The sequence below is a fragment of the Sinocyclocheilus rhinocerous genome, unplaced genomic scaffold, assembly GCF_001515625.1.
Source record: "Sinocyclocheilus rhinocerous isolate Xijiao unplaced genomic scaffold, SAMN03320098_v1.1 scaffold1104, whole genome shotgun sequence".
Classification (NCBI taxonomy): domain Eukaryota; kingdom Metazoa; phylum Chordata; class Actinopteri; order Cypriniformes; family Cyprinidae; genus Sinocyclocheilus; species Sinocyclocheilus rhinocerous.
This window is the reverse complement of record NW_015643561.1, coordinates 34,865-51,934: the sequence shown is the minus strand read 5'-3', so window position 1 is coordinate 51,934 and position 17,070 is coordinate 34,865. Positions and strand designations below refer to the sequence as shown.

At 39.7% G+C, this 17,070-nt stretch overlaps 1 protein-coding gene across 1 annotated transcript in view; it reads left to right on the top strand.

Annotated features, from left to right (window-relative positions):
- Nucleotides 1–526: 526 nt before the first annotated feature.
- LOC107757379 (1-phosphatidylinositol 4,5-bisphosphate phosphodiesterase beta-1-like) overlaps nucleotides 527–17,070 on the top strand; it is a 51,279-nt gene continuing 34,735 nt past the window's right edge. The window contains exons 1-2 of the mRNA XM_016574839.1: nucleotides 527–673; nucleotides 7,931–8,008. Of these exons, the coding sequence (XP_016430325.1) occupies nucleotides 575–673; nucleotides 7,931–8,008 (177 nt within the window). The 5' untranslated portion in view covers nucleotides 527–574. The remainder of the gene's footprint in view (nucleotides 674–7,930; nucleotides 8,009–17,070) is intronic.

Below are 17,070 nucleotides of genomic sequence, written 5' to 3'. Positions count from 1 at the left end.
TGAGCAAAAGTCTCAATTTGATCTCTCGTTGATTTCAAGACTGTCTAGAGAAACGCAAAGTCGTGAATGTCGTCTTTAATGTTTTCGCTCAAGACAGCGAGTGTTCCGAGAGCGCGCACCTGATCTCTGCGCTCGAGCAGCCAGTCCCGTCACAGCGCAGCAGCGAGCGTCGCGAGCGTCTCAGATCGCTTCAGAAGCAGCGGCGCAGCAGCGAGCGTCGCGAGCGTCTCAGATCGCTTCAGAAGCAGCGGCGCAGCAGCGAGCGTCGCGAGCGTCTCAGATCGCTTCAGAAGCAGCGGCGCAGCAGCGAGCGTCGCGAGCGTCTCAGATCGCTTCAGAAGCAGCGGCGCAGCAGCGAGCGTCGCGAGCGTCTCAGATCGCTTCAGAAGCAGCGGCGCAGCAGCGAGCGTCGCGAGCGTCTCAGATCGCTTCAGAAGCAGCGGCGCAGCAGCGAGCGTCGCGAGCGTCTCAGATCGCTTCAGAAGCAGCGGCGCAGCAGCGAGCGTCGCGAGCGTCTCAGATCGCTTCAGAAGCAGCGGCAGCAGCAGCGAGCGTCGCGAGGACACGGACGGAGATGGCGGGAGCGCAGCCGGGAGTCCACGCGCTCCAGCTCAAGCGCGTGTCGGTGACCGAGAGCCTGAGGACCGGCGACAAGTTCATTAAATGGGACGATGTAAGTAACATGCGTGGCAATGTCCGTCCGTTTCCTAGATTTCATCGTCCTATTTTGTTGGAAAACATTAAAAAGATAGATCACCCCAAAATGAAGCGTCTGTCGTCATGTATTCTCCCTCATGTCGTGCAGACGCGTATGACTGACTGACTTCTGTTAAACCCCATTCATCCCAGCGTTTCCCACAAGTATCTTAAACTTAAAGAGATCGTATAAATCAGTGTTTTGGATCTAGTAAATAATGACAAGCTTTAAATTTTGGGGTGATTATCTCTTTTAATGCAAATATATTGTGTAGGTTGGCTTTTTTATTTTTAGAAAATATGTATTTCAAACCAATGTATTCATCTTCATCTTGATCCGTTATATTGCACTATTGGGGCATGTTGTCAGGTCATATTTGCATAGCTTCTTCCTTTTCTTTAATAGATTGTTAGTGATATTTGTTTGACATTATGTTTAGGCAAATTACCTTTATTAATAACTTTAATCATAACAGCTGACAGCACATGCACCTGGCAGGTGATCCTGGAAATCTGATGATTATCTTCAATGTAACGTTTCCTTGTTCCCATATTTCCTCATATTTCCTCGTATTCTCCCCTTTCATGGCCTCTCCTGCCTTAAAAGGTCAAAGCTGTTCACGAAAGTCATCAAGTCCAAGTGCTTTCATCAGGGTTAGGTAAAGAAAATGCTGACACAGAGCTTCATGGAGGGACAAACATAACTAAACAACAGCGATAACTACTTTAACTGAAGATCACAAATTCTCAATGGGTGCAATGTGAGTTTGACACAAATTATGGATAGGGTCCTTGTATTATTGGCTTTCCAAGATGATTGCGCATAAGTAATAGAGGAAGAATTACTGTATATTGTTAATAATTCCAAGCCTCAGTTAAACTATGTTGTGTTTCGCATAGAGATGACAGTAGCGTGTTTAGACTTTGTTTAGGAGAGAAGTGGGATTTCTATTTTTCCTGTCAGAAACCACTTTATCAGGTTTATTCGAACATCTCTAGCAATGCTGCACTTCAGGAGTGGTCTTCATTATCCACTGTGCCCAGCCCATGAACTGCAGAAATGCATGAATGAATGAATGAATGAATGGTTTTGTAAACCACCTGCACAGGGCCGGATTTACGCATAAGCATTCTAGGCACGTGCCTATGCTCGCTCGTCCGGGGGGCCCAAACACAATGAAGAGATATATAATATTTTGTTATACTATGGGCTATCTACAACAGTAAAAGAACCAAAGCCCCAGAAGACATTGAGCAAATAAATATAACAAACAAACAATAGGGTAAAAAATGACAAACTACTTCTTGAAGCAGTTTAACTTAAAGATTCGCTATTAGTCAAAAATTAGCTAGTTCAACACACACAATATTTCAGGACGGAAACATATCAAATGTCTTGAAACAAATCATCTGAACAATGTCTTGATGTGTGTTTGTGACTCCTAGCCATTAAAATTATTAGAGAAATAACTCTATTAATGGAATGGTCTTTCTAAGTTCTCAAACAAATTAAGAGCTACATTCGATTTTTATTGACTGAACGCAAGCGCTTATTGCGATAGAAAAACACTAATGTTTCCACTGATTAAGAAATATTTTTGTTTGCTTGGGTGGTAATATTAGGCCTAACATATTAATAGGGGAAGTGGGGCCCAAAAATGTGTTTTGCCTATGTCACGAAAAGAGGTAAATCCGGCCCTGCACCTGCATGTACTGAACCAGCAGGCAGATTGTTTATGATCATCATTGCTGATGGCAATGCCTCATCTTTGGTGATGCTGGAACTCTGATCTTAGTCTGTCATAAACTGCCCCAGTTAAATCTTTGTCAAGAGAAGCGGTGTGGTATGATGGTTGACTAGTTGATTATTCATCCAATAACCAAGTTAGTGAGGTCAACAAGTTGTTGGATTTTTAAACTTTTGGGGCTCAAGGACATATCATGATCATCTTGTCAGCGAGCCTCTTCCTAATATAAAGGCAGCTATAAAAATGTAATTACAGAGGTTGGTACTGTAATCTGATTAGAGTCAGATTAACCCAAAACCAGCTTAATTAAACTGGGCTTCCTTCAAATCCTTCAAATAACCGAGTAATTGACTAGTAATCCAAACAATCAAACTAGCCAATTTAGAAAATCTGTGGGTTTGTACATCTTGTAGTCAAGAGAAAACAAAATAAATTGTGTTTTTAGCACTTCTCATATTATTGCCTCCTTAAGAAGAGTTGCTTTTTTATATTCCTCATTTATACGTCAGTTTGGATAAAAGTGTCTGCTGAATTAATAAATAAATGTCATGTTTGAGAGTGACAACTGTATTTAAAATTGAGTGTGAATCTCCTAAATTACCGTTTTTAAGTGGGTCCAGAATAGAAGCTAATATTAACGACCAGATACATATTATTGTCCCCCATTCTTCATACCATGTAGATTTCCCGTGTCTTTTTATCTGATCTTAGTTTTATAAACAAAAAGAAATGAAATATCCGAAATGCTCCAAAACAGCTTTCGGAGCTGATAAATTATGCAGTCTTGAAGTAGCGGATCGCTTTCTCCGATCTCCTCCAGTGACCGCCGTGTTTCCTAACATGTGCATGAGGAGCAGGGATGCATGTGATGCTCCTGTTTTTTCCAGTTTGTGCTGGTTTTGGGTGTGATTCCAGGCTGATTTCCTGAGTTTCCCCAGTTCACATGTTTTTGTCCTGTGCACTCCTTCCTCTTTTGTCCCTTTCATTCTTTCAATTTTCTTCATCCTGTTTCACTTTTAGCTTTTAAAGTCTTTGTGTTCTCACTGGTAAAACTGAAAAGCAAAGCGGTTTGCTGGAAGAGGCTTTTGAAGCCCAGAGTTTTCTGCAGAATCATTTGATTGCAGCCTTTCACTTACTGTTGTGCTAGTTTTTAATTCGTTACTACCTACTGGGAACAAGCCAAAGAAAGATCAAAGAGTTTTTTTTTTTAATCAGTAGGCCTATTAGTCATTCAGTACACCTCATCTTACTTGCCATGCCAGTCTGTCAGAAAACAACTACTTCTAGAGAATTAGTGATCACCGAAATGTCACATTGCACCTAAGTAGGACTGGTCGGTATGCACAACTGTAAAAACATGTCAAGACATTTTGCGTGGTGGATATATTGGCCAGGACTTCTTTGTTATTGATATGTGAGAGTCATTCAGACTGCTCAGGGCTGCGTTTCCCGATAATGATTGATCTTAGCACTTAAGAGCGTTTTCTACGAGTCATTTTACGATTGTTCGTTATTGTTTCACGTGTGTTTCCCAAAAATGCACTTAACGCAATCGCACGTAGTCGTGCTTTAAGTGCTACTTAGGAGTCGCTATCCATTTGTCAAGTGCTGAAATGTCACCTTATAGAATGGCTCGTAATTGTAGTAAACGCTCGTTTATTGAAATGTTAGCCTAATGCTGCGTTCCAGACTTGGTTTTCGTGCACGTCAGTAAGTCATTGAGAGATTTTTCCCCCCAGTCTTTGAAGCATATTTCCTACATTATTTCTTTTATTCATTTTTTTTGTTCAGTCATTTAATTTAGATGTGTATTTCTATTTTTTCTGCCCTTTTTAATTATTTCATTTATAAATTCATTTCAAAAAACAACAACAACAAAAACGAGTATTAAAGTGTACAATAAAATACAATCATATACTTATATTATAATCACATTGCACTTGAATAAAGTTAAAGGTGTAATCTGCCGATTGTCCTGCAGGTGACCGCATAAATCTGTCTTCTTACGATGCACTGAGGGCTTTACGATTACTCCAGAGCACTCGTAGATCTACGATGATTTCAAGTGCTACTTAAGTTACGATGCTTTTGGGAAACAGACCGTAATATTACGATCAGTCGTACGATCGTTTTTACGAACTTCTTAGGCTTACGAAGCTTTTGGGAAATGCAGCCCAGAACAGTTCGGCCTGATGGCGTTTGGCTGTTTACAGTCACAAATTCACTCATGTTTTAATCTACAGTTGATCTGATGTGCATCACACGTATGTGTTTATCAGCTTCATGTGTGTCTCATCCAATCAGAATCAGAGCCTGGACTCTCTGTTTTCTAATATTAGTTTAGCTGTTTTGAGTCTTAAATTTTGAAATGAATCCTCTGCTCAATCTGACCTGTGCTGCAGCCTGGAATTAAACCACGCCATGCTGGTTTGGTCTGGTCAGAGGAGAACTGGCCCCCGGCTGAGCCTGGTTTCTCCCAAGGTTTTTTCTCCATTTCTGTCACCGATGGAGTTTTGGTTCCTTGCCACTGTCGCTTTTGGCTTGCTTAGTTGGGGACGCTTAATTTCTGGCAATATTGTTGGCTTGATTGCACAGATACTATTTGAACTGAACTGAGCTGTATGATGACATCACTGAATCCTCAATGAACTGACTTTAGCTGAAAAACTGACTGTTTTCTGTCCTTTTGCATTATCAGCACGTTTTTCCTGTTAGGAATCTTTTGATGTTTTGCTGTGACTCCAAGCATTATAATATGATAATCAAGTATTATTTAATGATAGAACTTTAGTAATTAGAATTAAAACTGGCTAACCATGTTTGAGTGCATATTAGTCATTTTAACTGAACTTAGGACTGGTGTTGTTTTTTGTTTTTTTTTTGGTCATTCAGTGTTTCTGTAAAAAAAATGGGGGAAAAAACTAAACAATAATACTGACAAATTAATAATAATAATACTGTGAATTCTATTAATAAGAACATTATAAAACGCACTAAGGATTAATGAGCTGCTGGATTCATAAATATTAATCAGGTTGTGTGTGTTCGCTCGAACTGATTTGCTGAAATCTAAACAGGGATGATAATAGGTGAGCACCAGCCAATGAGATCGTCGTTTGCGCATTAGTTCCGCCCACTACCGGAGAACCCGGCAGTTCTTAAAAGCTGAATAAACTCCGTTATTTGGACAGGAAAATGCAACAAAGAATATCGTTTACATGTAGCACGTCAATTCTGCATGTTATGTAAGACTCACTCTCGCTCGCTCTCTCTTTCTTTCTTTCTGTGTGTGAGACAAAGCGACGAGTCGTGCGCCTTCACGCTACAGTTTATGGTAGGTCTAATACAGCCTATACAGGTGCGCTGCGCTGCGCATCCATTCAGATGAACTGAAAAATAGCACAGATCACTTGACGGAGAGTGAAACTCTGAAGCGCTCAGTCAGAGTGTTCGGCGAGGGAAAATATATCTGTGCTAAACTTATACTTAATAGCCACACACTGGCGAGTAAAATCAGAAAATTTATTAGCCAATGGCTAATATTAGACATCATCTAGTCGCCCAGAGGGAAGATTTAGTCGCATATGCGAGTGATTTACTCGCAGTGTAGAGGGTTATGTCCATTATGAACAGTTGAAATTGTGTGTGTGTGTGTGCGTCTCACTTATTTGCAGGGGAATACTAAGGAAAACATCACCGGCTTACTTGTTACATTTAAAAGACATTATGGTTGTTAAACGGCCTCGTCTTCTCCATGCCTTGAGCAAAAGATGTCTGACTGCATGCATGTTGCCATCATGCAGAAAATGTCTCTTGAGCTTTGCTTGTTCAATGTATTTGCAGTAACAAAAAGCCATGAGAATACCCAAAGCTCATTTCTCCAGCCAAGAGATTGATTTTCCCCGTTTGCAGCGCTCACTCTCCACCTCAAGTCTGCTGGTGTATTTGCTGTCTGCCTTTAAATCGCTGTGACTAACAAGATCTGTAACTGTAGGAACCCAATGGAAAGAAGACCTCCTCAGTATCTCAGTTGTTTCTCCCAGACAATAATGAGATTAAATGGGGAGCAAATAGAGACTTTCTCTAGGAATATGTCTGTCACCATCTACCGCTGGAAAGGAGCTCTGTCTTCCTCAGGCTCAGATACCAGGCTGGGCTGGTTTTGTTTCAGTGAAGGACACAAAGGGATTTTAAACCTGCTCTATTATCTATAACATGAGCAGCATGTCAGTACCAGTGTTCTTGGCCAGTGTTTGTCATTCGGTGGCAGAACCTGCATCCAAAAGCCTCCCAGCAATAAATCATTTAGAAACAGGAACCAGTCAGACAAGCTGTTGACTATATATGATTGGACACACTCGTAAAACCTCTGGTGTGTGATCTGGGTGGTGTTTATCTCTTCTCAGTGCGTACTGGTCACAGATGTGGTGTTTTGGACTCCATAATAAAAGCATTGATGTGTGTTGAATCTCTGCATGCGTTATCGGCCCCTGCTGAAGTTTATGTGCTACAAATCACCACAGAACAAAGGCGTGTGGGTCTTTTTATAGAGCTCCAGTAATATCTGCAGCTGCTATGTAAAGTTGTCCTGAGGGTTATATGACACACGAGCTGCTCTTGTCTTTCTGTGCTTGACGGCTCACACCAGACCCTCAGTTTGACTCACGATAAGGATTGTTTTGTCTCCTCACTCTACTGGTTCACTTTTTTCCTCCTCTTTAATTTCTCTATTTACACGAACGTAAACATGCCATATATATAATTTGTCTCATCTACCCACACTTCAGTCATATTAAGGGTGCTCCGATCAGGATTTTTGGAGCCAATCGTCGATCACAGGAAGCAGTATCTGCCGATACGATCACCGATTACGATCTTTTTGAAGCCTTCTTTTTATCATGTAGAATTATTTATAGTGATGCTCCAATCAGGATTTTTACAGACATTCATTCAGGGCCTGAATTTCATTTTTGAAAATGGGGGGAATTCCCCAGTTGACTCATGTGGGGGGAATTTTTTAATTTAAGGGGTGGGGGGACATTTTTTAGAGATTTTTCAAATATATATAATTATCTCACCTTAAATGTTTGATCATGCAGTGCATTTTTGTTTTTATTGTGGGGCAATTGTTGCACAATAGCTTACACTCAGCACAAGCCTGATTTGGTGAGCTGTATGTGAGTAGGCCTTATGTGTGCGCTTTGAGTGTGCATGAGCACTGAATGGTTTAAACACTGGCAAGACTTGAAAAGAAATGCAAAATATAAACTTTGGTGACAATGTGACTGCCTCCTTTATAGAGACCACCGATCAAACTTCCCAAAGCCATTATCGGCTGATAGCGATTGGTAGCCGATCAATCGGAGCACCCCTAAGTCACTTAATACATTAGATTAGTATTCATTATGTTAACTGTCATAAAACTAACCCTTGTGCTGTGATGACACTGATGTGATTGTGTTTGTTGTTCTCTTGTGTTTTTGTAGGACTGCACTACAGTTACGCCCGTGACGCTGCGCGTTGACCCGCGGGGCTACTTCCTGTACTGGACCGATCAGAATAAGGTAATTAGTGTCATTTTTCAAGTGGAGGGAAATCTCTCTCTTTTTCAGACGCTCAGTGAGTTTTCTGTAGCGAACTCTGTCCTGCATTATAGACGACGACAAAGCTACTGCCGATCAATAATAGTGAGTGTCTCTTACACAGTGGTTTGCTTTTAATTAATGCATGTCAGTTTCTCCTCTAAACGTAATGGCCTTTTTAGTGTTTTGCAGTGCTTTGTAAAAATATGATAGCAGCTGATTTCTGACAGTTTAAATGGATGCAATTAGACATGCTTGTAAATTGGCTAGGAAGGAGAACTGGGAGGTTGCTGTCTTCTGACAAATGTAACACAAGAAGAACGTGAGTATTTGTCTTTCAGAACAGAAGCTTGTGGATCGACTTGCGATTTTCTTCCACTGCACAAATGCACAAAATATCTCTGCAATGCCATTTTTGGGAAAGCATTGAGGTTTGAGGAAGGGGTGATTTTCTTACAATTTTCAACTGTAGAATACAAGAAATGAGAAGTCTTTCTACTCACCATTGTAAGTATGCATTACAAACATGATTCTGTAAATATGCAGTATTATATAGATATACCACTAACAGAAAATTTAAGTCAACGCTAGTTGCTGAAAGTCAGATTCAGTCTGCATTTTGGGCATTTGGAGTTCACAGAAAATTGTATTGTGTATGATGAGCAGAGACTCAGACTCTGGTTTCATCTGGTCGGATGATATCAGATATCAGATATTATTGATATTTTGAGTCGATTTTAGACATATTTCATATTTTTTTAAGTGACTTATAAACGACTTACCACCTCTTTCTCCCATTGCGATCTGTACAGTGTGTGATCCTTGGTCGTTTAGTGTGTGATGCCCTCTTTTTGTCTGTAGCCTTTTACAAAGTCAGCAAGTTGTATGATATTCAGATTTGGGGAGTCGTGTAGTGTGTTTTAGCCTTTATACATCAGTTAGTTCCGTCGGGGTTCTGTGAGTGCTGATTTAACAGTCCAGCAGCACTGGGACTTTTCACTCTGCTTGTCTGTGTTTGCTCCAGACAGATATATCTTTTGAATAATGTGCACTGATGAATTGTGTGCAGTGAGACCAGATACATGTATTAAGAAATGAAGAAGTGTCTATTTGAATGTCGTCATGTTGTGGTTTTTAATGATGTCCTGCACATCATGCTAATAGGTGTTTTTCTGTCTGATTCTTGGCAGTGCTGTGCTCCTCTTCCAGGGAACAATCAAATAATCAGAACTCCCCAGCATATCAGGATACAAAAACTAACTGAGACAGATTTGAAAACTTTAACCACGGAGGCTATCTGCTAATGGAGAGATGCTTTGTTGTTGCAGCTCTGGCACATGAATCGGCTCCTCACTGTCATGTAATCTGCCTTGACCCTCTGCCTCTTGTGGCTTTACATCTAGTTTGTCCATCGTATAATCATCTGACGTTGTCATTTGCCTGCTGTCGCTCTCGGTAGCTTCAGGAAACATTCTTAAGAACAAACTTCTCCTTAACTGATCATTTCTTTGTTTAGAAAAAGAATGCTTCTTAAGAATGTTCTTATCTTTTCACTTAAGATTGTTCTTAAGACGAAACATAAGAAGAATTTGAGTTCTTGAAAAGAATCTTCTTAAAAATCCTTGTAAATAACTTCTTAAATTTAGGATTGTCTCAAACTTATCTTAAATCCCCAAAGGTAAGATGTTATATGAATTGATTGGCTTATTTCAAATTAATTGTTGTAATTTAGCATAACAACATATTACTGTACTAGGGATGTGCACTAGTTTTCTGAAGTGACAGACCAGTGATCTATAATGTAAACAATGATTGGTCATGATTATGCAAGACACAACTTTTAGCTGTATTCAAAATTCAATAACAACTCTACAAAAAAGAGTCAAATAGGGAACTCGCTTTTCATTTTAGCCTATAAATAAACAATTCAAAATACGTGGTGCATTAGACGACGTGAGGCCGAATGCTGGACAACCGTCAAGCTGTTTGCGATGAAAATAGTATGCATGCTTATAGACCTTAATCAGGTCAGATGCCATACTGAATTCAACACGGATGAAAACGAGATGTGAGGGACAGACTACAGTCTTCACAATGGCACACACAGTATAAAGGTCCTAGATCATGTAATTTTTTTCACAACTTACAACTTTCAAAACTGTTTCATGGAGTTTTTGTCTACTGATGTTTCGTCAGCTGAACAAACAACAGTACAATCCACTGAACGCATTGTACTTCTATCCCTCACGGCCTGTCAAAAAATAAATATGGCACTACCCTGTCTATTATGATTATTACGTTAATCTGTAGGCTGTGAAAAAGGTGGCCTTTTAAGTTTTTTCTATAGTCTTTTCTTCTTAAGAAAAAATAAAATGTTCTTAAGAACATATTTGAGAACTTTTGCACTTAGTAGCATTCTTAAAAACATCTTAGAATTTATCTTAAGAAATTTCTGAACTTACTTCTTAAGAAGATTTTCGTGAATCCAGCTCTAGGTTTTTATGTAGTTGTTTATTTGTGTAGGTTGCATAGAACATGGTGTGTGTACATCTGTGTCCTGTGGAGTGACGGCGCTCTTTAGATCCCTCAGTGACAGGTTTCTGCTCTTCTGGGATCAGGATTGAATCCGGCACTGACCGCAGCTTCTGCTCCCAGAGGAGTTTTGTCACGAGTCTGTACCGCTCTGACATCCATCCACTGCCAATGCACTGCTGACCCGCACTGCGTCCCTTCCCACAATGCAGTGCACTTACACTGTTCATTTTAACAAGCAAACCTTGGCCCATTAAAGCTCCACAGAAGTGTTGTGTTTTGACGTGAGGCATGTGTTTTTGACCAGCTGGACACTGCAGGCTGGTTCAGGTCCACTGAGCATGTCAGGATTTCTCTCTGTGTGTCGTTGTTTCAGTTTTAAGGTGCTTTATTGGCATGACAAATATATTTTTACATTCATATTGCCAAATGTATTGCTGCATGCAATTAAAACAAAATATGAATAATGTAACTCTAATGAACCTCTTTGTCTCATACACACACACACACACACACACACACACACTCGTGTGCTGGTATGTAAACAGCAGTGGCTGTTTTCGCCACTTTGCTAAAGGTCTCTGTTGTGATAGTGATGTTGATCTGAAAGCTCACTGTTTTTTTCCACATAGCAGTACAAATGTAGGGTACATGTAGAGAGCATGAAAGAGAGCAAAAGTTCAGAAAAATGCTTGATGGGCCTCTGAATGTGTAGCGCAGAGGAAGCACAGCATGCTGTTCTTCATCACTTATCAGAAAAAACTGCTCAAAAACACAGGAATGCAGAAAAGGAAGGAAGCGACTGCAGCCAGGATCCAAATGTTTTTCAGTCACACTGTTCGTCTGTGTGTCGCGTTGAGGAAAGCCAGCACATCTCAGCTGTTGTTTAAATACAGCCATATTTTGTTTGCAGAGTGGAACAGGAATGTGAAGTGGGTGATGCGTTTTGAATGTCTCCCAACCCCCCGGCTGTAAGTGAGCCGATCATTTGACTAAAGCATTTGCATGAGGCTGCAGGGCTGTGATACGGTCCTATACTCTGTGGATCGCAGCAGGACGGACTCTCACACAGTAACTCTTAGGCAAAGCAGTTTACAAAGTCTGCATTTATGATGCTGCTTGAGTCCCATGAGCCTGAGCGTCTCTTATGAGGGATGCAGGTGCAGACGTAGTGGCTTTAGCCGTACAACAGCATGACACCGTACACCTCTGTGCCTTATCTGCTCCTAAAGAGTGCACGCTAGTACAGTAAGGGTGTAAGATACTAGCCCTACTTGAGAGGTAGAAAAGGTACAATGATGTCATTGTAAGTTAAGTATCAACTTTATCTCAGATGTTTCTCCTAAAATTCCATTGGTGAAATGGCACAGTTAATGTGGATGGCACAGCAATAATTTAATATTGAATGCACAGTATGAGCTCATTTGATTGTGGATTTTGGCATCTTGACAAATCTGAGCACAGTTTACATTTATTAATTTAGCAAACGCTTTTATTCAAAAAGACTTACAAATGAGGAATACAACAAGCAAGTTCATCTTAAAGAACCTATAACACGAGAAGTGCTTGCAATACAAAGTTTATGTCCACAGTATACAGTTAAATGTTCACGGAAGAAATGATTTTTAAGCTGTTTCTCGAATATTGTCAGAGATTCAGCTGTCCGGATAGGGTTTGGAAAATCATTCCACCAGTGAGGTACAGTGAAGGAGAAAGTTCTGGAAAGTGATTTTGTGCCTCTCTGGAAGGGCCTAATCTATCTGATGTTGTGCAACGCAAACCTGCATGCTGTCATTATAAGCAGGGTGCACATACGTTTTTCAGCCTGGTTCTCATATGAGAACCTGGAGATTTGGTTTGGTCCTCACACTGCATATACTGTTACCTATTAAATATAACTATAAAAATTTTTTTAATAAGACTGATAATAATATTGCACTTTATTATTATGTTTTTAAAATAAACTAAATAATAAAGTGTGATAATACTGTTATATTTTAAAATTAAAGGGAAGTATTAAATACAAATACAATCACTTTATAGTAAACTGATTTTGTGCCTCTCTGGAAGGGCCTAATCTATCTGATGTCAACGAACGCAAACCTGCATGCTGTCATTATAAGCAGGGTGCACATACGTTTTTCAGCCTGGTTCTCATATGAGAACCTGGAGATTTGGTTTGGTCCTCACACTGCATATACTGTTACCTATTAAATATAACTATAAAAAAAAAAATAATAAGACTGATAATAATATTGCACTTTATTATTATGTTTTTAAAATAAACTAAATAATAAAGTGTGATTAATACTGTTATATTTTAAAATTAAAGGGAAGTATTAAATACAAATACAATCACTTTATAGTAAACTTAAAATAAAATGTTAATATTTACTACTATTTTTTATTTATTTTTCATCATTTTCGAACTTTTAATCAGCAGGCTTTTATTTTGGCGGGTTGCTGGCAAAGTAAGTATATGCGCTTCCGGGTTTGGAGCTGCCGATCGAAGAACGTAAGTGAATGAAATGTCACAGTTTTGCATTGTGCTTTAAAAAACGGCAGCGGATAGCCTAGATTTATGCTTTCCGTTTGAATAGAAATCTTATACAGTACAGTTTGAAGATCTAAAATGGTGATTGTGCATTAACAGCTGTCAATCATGTCGGTACGCAAATGCGCTGTCAGAACTTATTTACACAGCGCATTTTATTATTTGGTCGTGCATGCGGACCAGTTATGTGCACCCCTGATTATAAGGGTAAATCAGGACACAACCTTCAGTTTGGGGTGGACTATACCAATTAAGAAAAGTCTTCATTTTACTCTCAGTTTAATCTCGTTGCTGTCTAAGAGAATCAATAGAGATGTGGTGAGCATGTGTTTTAAACCATGGCCTGGTTCTTCTAGCACCATTTCTTCTCCTGCTCCTGCTGAGTCGCCAATAGTTCAAACCCTGTTTTTGCCCAGCGTTGCACTTTTATCTGATTGTCCTGGCAGGCATCTTAGTCCCTTTGTCAGCATAATCACAGCTGTAATCACAGTGTAAATCTTCAGCCAATCTACTGAAATTGAAATGTGCTCTATGCCAAGTTGAAATGGCTCTCCTCCTTTTCATCAAGTGAGTGCAGCTGACAGGAGGAGAACTTCACAGTGCACATGTCAGTGCTTACTACGAGAGACACTGACTACGTTTACATGGACATCAGTAATCTAATTATTTACCTTATTCTGAATAAGACAATATTACGATTAAGGTGTTTACATGAGTTGCTTTTAGAATATTCCTTTCATGTTCACGTTTTACATGTTATAGTACATAGTTCGATTAATGGCACACGTCATTACGTCACCACGCGACGCCATCCGACGTCCCCTCCATTATTTCACGTATAAATCCACATGTCTTAATTCGATTAGTGTTTACTTCGATTATGACTTTAGCCGGATTAAGGTAATCAAAAATCTCTGTTTACATGGTAGATTCTTAATCAGAGTATTGTCTTAATCGTATTAAAATCGGAGTATTGTTGTAAACGTACTGACTGAGGGTACGACGCCTTCACTGCCACCCAACACTACCAGTTCTTGAAAACTTGTGCCACACAAATCAGCTGTTCAGAAACGTAGCCTCCTTTCTTCCAAGTCAAGTCACTTTTATTTCTATAGCGCTTTATACAATACCGATTGTTTCAGAACAGCTTCACGGTGATAAACAGGAAAATAATGATTCATTGATGGTTCAGAGATCAATTCTGCTGAAAAGCAGCTCTAAAAAACAGTGGTGTCATTGTTCAGCTGAGGTCAGTGCAGGGTTGATTCAGTTTCAGTTCAATAACTGTGTAAAGATCATGAATTATGACAGTAGTGCAGTTCAGCTGTAAAGCAGCCCTGCAGAAAACAGTGATGTCAGCATCATCAGCTCCGTTCAATTCTCGTCCAATAGAATCTGTGAAGTCAATTCAGTGATATTGCTGAATATTAAGAAGAAATATCCAAGAAATAGTCTTGTAGATGTACCAGAGTGTCAAGCCATTTGTTAATGTAACCGTCACACATCACACTGGTGATCCAGCCAACCGGCAGGGAAGTTTTCATTTGATGGGTTCGGATCAGTACAACTGAGTCTGAGCATAGCTAGACAGACTGGTAAGTATTGAAAGGATGGAGATTTAGAAAGAAAGCAGCTGTTGAACAGAAGACAGCAGTGCCCTGAAAGCATTAGCTTGAACAACAGAAGCTGTGAGATAGTTTGTGATGAAAGAATGGCTGCAGGGCTTTGTCTTGCTGTTTGTTCGTTTTCTGTCCTGCACCGTCTGATATGCTCACAGAGCATGCTTCGTGTTCACTGCACTTTCGCTCAATGAATCCAGGCTGTACTGTGAGAAGGTCATGGTAAGATCAGCTCACCGGCACTTGGCAGGTCTCTCGTACTCGCTCTCCAAAAGAAAAGGTCTGTTCACAAAACAAGGTGCAGGGCAGGTCTTTGGAAGAGATCGGTTCACCTGTGGCCTTTGATAGCTGAACTTAACCAAAGTTTACTGTGCACAGCTGACAAACACAGTGTGGATCACGATGTACAATTACACATAACAGAACGGTCTAGGACAGTTCCTGGTGCCTCATTACCACATGTATTCATTCATTCATGTATTAGGGAAGTGGGGTGGCCGTCCAAAGCGTAGCAGAGTCCTGGCGGAGCACACAGCAGATAACAAATCAAGGACATTGCTTTGACCCAGATGTGTGCATTTTCAAGAGAAAAACTCTGCTGCATAGATTGTAATGAAGTAGTTGGAGCTTAAATAAGACAGCCCTCTCTGCATCATGTGTTTTCTTGCCATACAGGGAAGAGAAAGCGTCTAAGATGAAGGTGTGCTTTTCTGTTTTTCTCTGCCTTCACTTTGTACATGAGCTTGACCTTATGCCAGATCCCAGATGGCCACAACCTCTCATAAAGCACATTGTGAATTCACACACTGTGTGCAGGTTAACTGTTATTTCTGTTTTTCATACAACTACTTTTTTTTAAGCCCTCTCTGCATCATGTGTTTTCTTGCCATACAGGGAAGAGAAAGCGTCTAAGATGAAGGTGTGCTTTTCTGTTTTTCTCTGCCTTCACTTTGTACATGAGCTTGACCTTATGAAAGGATCCCAGATGGCAACAACCTCTCATAAAGCACATTGTGAATTCACACACTGTGTGCAGGTTAACTGTTATTTCTGTTTTTCATACTGCAAACTACTTTTACTAAGCTGGTTGTAATGAACCAGCTGTTATAAACGCTGGTTTTGACTGTTGAAGTAACCCGATGTCCAACAGATCCAAACATACAATGTTTGCTGAAACTAAGCAGACAAGTTTTTGTTTTTTTTTGTAATAGAGAAGCTAATTGAGTGTCGTCTCTGGCTGTGTGAGTCTATGCCGTAAGCAAACCACTTTCAGCCTTGTTCTTAAGAAGACCAAAAAACAGCACTTTTAAATGCGCATGTAAAAGAAAAATGTAACATAGCTTTTGTCAGCGCTTCCCTGCTACTATATCAGTACAACAGCTTTTCTATTGAAAAGCTACATGATTTAATAAATATTTAAACTCCTAACCTACCTTTAAACTGAGAAATGTTAATAGCTAATCAAAGCAACACTGATTGAGTCAGAGAGAGGATGGCATTGATTATCATCATAAATGGAAAAAAACATCAGAATGCAAATAAATAAATAATTACCGCCTCCTTCTCTGTGCTGTGAGATCAGCTGATGGACATCTACATTATTAAAAGTTTTCAGCAAACTGATGCTTATTTGAATAGATTCAAAACAGAACCGTACAGCAGCGGGCTGACTCTTTTTTCAGAGTGGATTTGCATGTCACACCAAACAGAGCGTTGACTCAAAGCGTGAGATCTTATAATAGCTGCATGGGCTGCAGGAGGACACAGTCAGGACACGGCTGTTAAAGATCTGTGAAAGTACCACCATTATGCCCTAGAGAAAGACACTTATCTAAGCTCAGGTTACTCCTCCATTCAGGACGTGTGAATCTGAGCTAAACAACGAGGAGCTTTCTCTTAGCTAGTCTTATGTAATCACGCAATGAGGTAACTATACACAATTATATTATTAAAGCACCCAATAATGATGTTATGTATTGCAATATATTCAGGGCCACTGCTGGCCAAATGAGTGCCCTAAGCAGAATAGTATTGTTGTGCCCCCTCCTTAACCTTAAAAAAAAAAAAAAACACCTACTATAAAGGGTCAAAATAGAACTTTAATAAAATATAAAAGTAAATAAATAATAGTAATTAAATTGGATTATTTATAAATTACAGTTGTAGCTCTAGACAGCTACCTATGGCTATAATTTTATTAATACCGTTGTCTGATTGATTTTATAGTCTCAAGCATTCAGAAATCACACAAAATAAAATTAAGCAGTTTTACTACGATAAAACCATGGATAATTTTGGTAAGGGTTGTGATGTCCACATGTTTTTGTTGAAGAAATTAA